Source organism: Miscanthus floridulus, chromosome 18 (genome assembly GCF_019320115.1).
Source record: "Miscanthus floridulus cultivar M001 chromosome 18, ASM1932011v1, whole genome shotgun sequence".
Taxonomy (NCBI): Eukaryota; Viridiplantae; Streptophyta; class Magnoliopsida; order Poales; family Poaceae; genus Miscanthus; species Miscanthus floridulus.
This window is the reverse complement of record NC_089597.1, coordinates 126841404-126847983: the sequence shown is the minus strand read 5'-3', so window position 1 is coordinate 126847983 and position 6580 is coordinate 126841404. Positions and strand designations below refer to the sequence as shown.

Genomic DNA, 6580 nt, shown 5'->3' with positions numbered 1-6580 from the left:
TCTCTGCGCGCGCGTTGCCCGCACCCAGGCCGCAACCTGGGCCTGGGCCGGCAAAGCCGTGCGGCGCGCTCGCCCGCCTGGGCCGCGAGTCGGCCCGATCAACCGGCGCCGTCCGTTCCGATCCGACGACTGCGCGGTGAAATCGGTCTATCAAAACGGCGACGGGGCACCCTCCCCCGAAACCCTAACTCATTCGCTGCCTCCTTTCCTCTCTCTTTGCCTCTCTCCTTTCTCAGCGCAGCAGCAGCAAGCGGTGACCGAGCGAAGCGCGAGACGCAATGAAGCATGGCGCCGTCGCCGGCCCCCTTCGCCGGCGCGCGCACTCCCTATGCGGGTGAGCGCGCTGCCGTCGAGCGGACCAGCAGCGGTGCCCTTTGCCGGAGCTCGCACGGCTCGGCCGTCTTCCCGCGCGCCGGCGAGGTAGGCCCCTTCCCCTTTTCCCCTTTCTCCTTTCCTTCATTTGCTTTTGGATTTTCATCTCGGATTTCATCCGATTGTGGATTAGGGTTAGAGTTAAATTAGGTTTTGGGTTAGGGTTTCACTATTTATCTTCCCCGTGCTGTTCTTTATGGGTTTGGGCTCGGATTCGAGTTCTTTTCTAAAACCCGAGCCCTCTGTCTTACTCGTTTCTTCACCCGATTAGGGTTAGGGTTCGGTGACCCTCTTCTCTTCTCAGATCCGAACGGATCTAATCTGTTTCTTGTCGTTCACCCGTTCTAGATCTAAAAACCCTAGAAAACCTGGCTCTGGTACCATTGTTGGACTTTTCTAATCACAAAGTCATAGATCTAGCCGGGTACATCTTGTAATGGATAACATGTCCTAGTACGTGAACTAGACAGAGATTAGAGAGAGGAGTAGTGCTAGGTTACCGACCGTCGTAGGGCTTCGATCCAGAGGCGTCTGCCATGGGCGTTGCGTCGGTGTCTGCGCTAGGGCAGCGACGGTCGGTGAAGATGGTGTCGGTGATGGGCGGTGACGAGTGACGGGAAGCACCTCCACCACTGCACTGCGCCGCCATCGATCTTCACCGCCAGTCGTCACGGCCCATCACCGACACCGTCTTCACCGACCGTCGCTGCCCTAGCGCAGACACTGACGCAACGCCCATGGCAGACGCCTCTGGATCGAAGCCCTACGACGGTCGATAATCTAACACTACTCCTCTCTCTAATCTCTGTCTAGTTCACATACTAGGACATGTTATCCATTACAAGATGTACCCGGCTAGATCTATGACTTTGTGATTAGAAAAGTCCAACATCCATTGCAGGTGGTAAGCGGATCTAACAGAAAAGAAACAATTCTTGTTGAAATGCCATGCAACAATATCTTCTCTACCAGCCACCAATGGTATCTGAAGTATCCTGTGCACGTCGACAGACCAAAATAGGTCTCTGTTCAGGTTCTCATCCCAGTTACCTGCCACCGGGTTGATGAGTTCTTCCACAGTAGTGACCAGATCGTGTCCTCTTGGCGTCATGACTTTCAGATTATGACTTGCTAGAATCCAGCAATCATTCCGGATGTTAATTTGGGATCCATCCTCCACTCTCCAAATATATCCACGCTTAAAAAAATTCAAACCGGATAGGATGCTTTGCCAAGTAAACGAACTCCCACTCTTTGGTTTAGCATCTAATAGCTTTCCATCAGGGTAGTATTTAGCTCTTAGGACTTTAGCACATAGTGAATCCGGCTCAATTAACAGTCTCCATACCTGTTTAGCTAGGAGTGCAAGGTCGAAGCTTTCCAAATCTCTAAAACCCATTCCACCTCTATTCTTTGGGATACAAAGCTTCCACCACGCCTTCCAGTGAATCCTTTTATGGTCATCTTAATCGCCCCACCAGAATTGTGAGATGGTGTCAGATATCCCTTTGCAAATGTTCTTTGGGATTTTGAAAACCATCATCGCATAGACTGGTACGACTTGAGCGATAGCCTTAATAAGAATTTCTTTTCCCCCAATACTTAGCAATTTCTCTTTCCAGCATTTTGTTTTGGTTCAGACACGGTCGATTAGATGTTGAAAACAGTCACTCCGGTCTGCCCCCACAATCGCCGGGAGGCCCAAATATTTATCATTTAACGATTCCGTCATAATATTTAAAGATTGGCATACTAATATAGGTGTATTTTCACTGAAGAAAATGCTCGATTTTGCTTCACTACCCCTTTGGCCCGAGTTAGCACAGTACCTGTCCAGAATACTTCTCAGATTGTCCGCGTTTCTCTTATCTGCATGCATCAAAATAAGTGAGTCATCTGCGAAAAGGAGATGGGACACCTCTGGGGCATCTCTGCAAACTCGGATGCCTTCTATTTCTCCTCTTGATTCTGCACCTTTCAGTAATCTTGAGAGTCCTCAGCTACAAAAAAAAAAAAAAGATAAGGAGATAGAGGATCTCCTTGACGTATTCCCCGAGTTGGGGTGAAAACATCCGTCTCTATTGAATTAAACCTGACATCATATCTAACTGATGAAACACAGGCCATAATTAATTGCACCCATCTTCGATGAAAACCCATTTTGAGCATAATCTTCTCGAGGGAATCCCATTCAACTCTATCATAGGCTTTATGCATATCTAGCTTTATCGCACACAAGCCTCTCTTGCCACATTTCTTCTTAATTCTACACTTTGATGGTCGCTGATGATGTCAGGTAAAATCACTCGTAATCTATTTGCCAACAATTTCGAAATAACTTTGTACACCACATTGCACAAGCTGATTGGACGAAATTGGGATACCAAAGTTGGGTTATTTACCTTGGGGATCAAAATAATTGTTGTATCATTCCATCCCTCTGGGATCTTACAGTTGTTTACTGCCTCCACCAGAACTTCAGACACCAAAGTATCCCCCAACAGATCCCAGAATCTTTTGAAAAACACCGCGTGCAAGCCATCTGCCCCGGTGCCTTGAGATCCCTAATTTGGAAAAGTGCTTTCTTCACTTCCTCATACGAGAATGGCGCCAACAAACCTGTATTCATATCTTCAGAAACGCACCTGCTCACATCAGATAGAATAGCCGGATCATGATCGCCAACCTCGGAAGTAAACAAGTTAACAAAATAATCATGAACAATGTTGCGCACATCAGCTAGTCCTTTGATAGTGTTCTTCTTCTTTCGTTTTGTTGCATATAATTATGATAAAAGCTAGTGTTTCTGTTCCCATGTTTTAACCAGTTAGCCCTTGCTCTCTGGACCCAGTGAATTTTCTCTTGTTCAAGTAACAATTCTATGCGGATCATAATTTCCTTCTGTGCTACAATATCTGTTTCATTCATCGGTCCTCTTCGTAGCCTCTCTAGATCCTTCTCGAGGAAAAGGGGATACTCAATCTGACTGGTGGAGACGATGATGCTCTAATAAGGGAAGCAGTTCTTCACCCGTAGCCGCCGTACCGCCGCTCGTGATGGGCCGTTCCGCTCTGGCTCATTATGGGCTGTTATTTTCTTTTCTTGATTGAAACGAAGCGTGGGCTGTTCCGATCCGGTTTTGTTGGGCCCGAAGTTGCGAGTGTAACCGTATCCGGCACGAACTCTGGCTCCGACTACGATATACCAGGTCAAAAATCGGGGGCTTTATAAGCAAGCAGCCTCTCCACCCCATGGAAACGAATCAGGAACCACGAGTCCACGACGACCCTACCGCCGCGCGTTGGGAGGAACCCAGGATTGCAAACCAACCACAGGACGAACCCTGTCGGTCGACAAAAGAGATGGCGGAAACTACGACGACCCAGGTATTTTAATTGTCCTCCCGCCGGGACTCGTATTGATTTCATTCATTCATCTTGAACTCTTGGGGGGCATCTAGTTTTCAGTTTGGGTGTGGTGGTCGGGACTAGTCGTAGTATTGTAGCATAGCAATTCGATCGATCTCATAGTTTTGTAGTAATTCGATGGATGGATCGATCAATCGGTTGATTCGTCTAATAAAAATTCGGCAAAGCTTTTGCCACCTTTCTAAAAAAAAATCGATCAATCGGTTGGTATACTCAATCTAGTCGCCTGTTAGTTTGAACGCTCCGATCGATCAACTCCAAGTTTTAGGATAGGATCCGATCGTCGCGTTTGTTGCCATCTTTTACTCTATGTATATTTCTCCTCTCTGTGTCATCCACGTCAAATCTAACATTACATTACAGGTGCATGAACAGGAGGACGATGATAGGCTAAGCACCCTCCCAGACGACATCCTCCTTCTGATCCTGAATAAGCTCAACCTGATACGTGACGCTGCAAGGACCACTGTCCTTTCAAAGCGCTGGAGGCATTTGCTAGGGCTCCGTTCCGAGATCGTTCTGGACGTTCTGAACTTCGACGCTACGCATCAGGACGACGATTTGGAGTACACAATGGACGACCTGTTGCGGACTAACGCTTCCGTGGTCGGAGCCACAAAGAGCATCCTGCGGCAGCATCGCCGCCAGCACACCACCATCCAGCTCCTGGACATCACATTCTATCTCAGGGACGAATCCATCGGCATTGTTCGCGCCGTGGACAGAGCCATGGCAGACCACATGATCCTCGCGGCCGAGTTCACGGTCATCCCGGACGTTCCGGACGTCTACTGCGAAGACGACGATGTTCTGCTCGCCTACGGGAGGCGCTTCATGACGTTCTTTGATGCGTACCCCCGTGCATTTACCGGTCTCAAGGACCTGAACTTACATACTCTAAGGCTCGGCGAATCCGACATCGCTAATGTGCTTAGCACATGCGAGAAGCTGGAGTACTTTAGTCTTGTGAACTGCGACGCAGGGATGGACAACGATCAGTCGTTTGTGTTACAAATAGAGCATTCGCGACTTGTTGAGTTGGTCATTATTTTCTGCGGATTTGAGACTGTTGAGCTCAAGTGGCTTCCAAGGCTCACACGCTTGACATGTCGAAATTGGATGCCTTCACAGGATCAGTATCCACTGTCAATCGGCTATGTTCCACAGCTTCGCGTGCTAACTCTAAGTAATGCTTGCACGGCTCAGCACCAAACTATTAAGCTAACTGAGTTCCTTGGTAATACTGCTGTTGGTGAACTTGATCTGAATTTCCTACACGAAAAGGTGAGTGATAATAATGAAATAAATTTTAATTGTTGGAAACGTGTTTATATATGCTTCAGAATATTGTTTTACTGATAATAATTGTCTCTACTATATTTATTTGGTGTAGATTTGGATTCAACCTGAAGCTCCAAAACGACTTGCTCCTCTGCAGCAGAATTTGAGGGTTGTTACACTCCGGTTTATTCATGAAGAGTATGACCTAATGTGGACACTGTTCATCTTAGAAGCCGCACCCCTCTTACATACACTTAACATACAGGTATGTTTTTCATATTTAATTTAATTTATTTAATTCATCCTAGGTATTTATTTGCATTTTTATAGTAGAGAAATGAGAATAGGATCCCTATATAAAAATGTGTTGATGTGATATTATAAAAACAAATGTAAGGTTTTTGATACAGACACGGTGAATATAGGAACCGGATGTAAGTTGTTTCATTTTTCCTATGTGAAATTTTTTGTGGCTACTAAGTAGTCCTCATGCTAATTTGCAGGACCAATAAACATGTCATAAGAATCAGTGTTAACTTTTGAATCTTTTGCAGATGTCATACCATATATGTTACTCATACGAAGAGAATCAAACGGATGAGAATACACGAGAAAACTTTGATAGGGCAGCTGATTTATTAAAATGGGAGACACATCATGATTTCAAGCATTATAATATGAAAAAGCTCACTATCGAGGGATTTCAAGTTGAAGCAAAGTTCACAAGATACATAAGACGTGTCATGGAAGCAGCGATGAATCTGGAAGTTGTATCGCTCCGTGAAAGTCATCCATGTTTGCGTTGTGAGTTTCTTCCTTCAACTGTATATCCACGGACCCACAAGGAGATAAATCTGATAAAGAAGCAAATTTCAGCCTGGAGATCCTCACCTATTCAAATAGAGATAGTCTAAGATTTTTTTTGTAATACTACATTGAAAAAAACAAGGACCTTCTTCCCGACCCGTCTCGTGTCTTTTCTCTATGCTCACTTGAATACAAGCTGCAAACACATGGTTGATATATGTCCACGTGTGAGTGTGTCTTTTCTCTATGCTCACTTGAATACAAGCTGCAGACACGTGGTTGATATATGTCCATGTGTGAGTGACGAGTGTTTGTTATTGAGGTGATACGAGCTTTGGTTAAGTGTGTGGGAGACTAATTGTGGCATGCGAGAGTTGTGTGTACAACATGCATGTCTCTTGGCTTTGTAATGTGCAGGTGTAGCGTGACATGATCGACGACGATAGAGAAGGTCCAGTGAGGAGTGTACGCGCAACGGTCCAGGAGCAGTGAAGGATGGTTCTAGCTTTTTTAAGCATATTTAAGAGTCTTTTTAAAATTCATCATGTAAATCAACATTTGGAGAGCCTTGGAACAACTTTTTTATATCTTGTACGCACTATAGAGAGTAGAGAGTTAACCTCGTTGTCCATCTTTGGCTAGCCAGAAATCCAAAATATATGATGGCTAGATATCAATTAGAGAAGCTGTTG

The 6580-nt window shown here is 45.7% G+C and overlaps 1 protein-coding gene across 1 annotated transcript; it reads left to right on the top strand.

Annotated features, from left to right (window-relative positions):
• The first annotated feature begins 3658 nt into the window (after positions 1–3658).
• LOC136519593 (FBD-associated F-box protein At5g56370-like) lies at positions 3659–6075 on the top strand. Its single transcript, XM_066512974.1, has 4 exons — positions 3659–3758; positions 4164–5084; positions 5194–5346; positions 5636–6075. The coding sequence occupies exons 1-4, from the start codon at positions 3735–3737 to the stop codon at positions 5993–5995; spliced, it is 1458 nt and encodes a 485-aa protein (XP_066369071.1). The 5' UTR covers positions 3659–3734; the 3' UTR covers positions 5996–6075.
• Positions 6076–6580: the final 505 nt, after the last annotated feature.

Excerpts from the sequence above, each read along its gene's own strand:
- LOC136519593 (XM_066512974.1), top strand. The coding sequence starts at position 3,735 with ATGGCGGAAACTACGACGACCCAG. Across the intron at positions 5,085-5,193 it reads TGAATTTCCTACACGAAAAG|ATTTGGATTCAACCTGAAGC; the intron begins GTGAGTGATAAT and ends TATTTGGTGTAG. Across the intron at positions 5,347-5,635 it reads TACATACACTTAACATACAG|ATGTCATACCATATATGTTA; the intron begins GTATGTTTTTCA and ends AATCTTTTGCAG.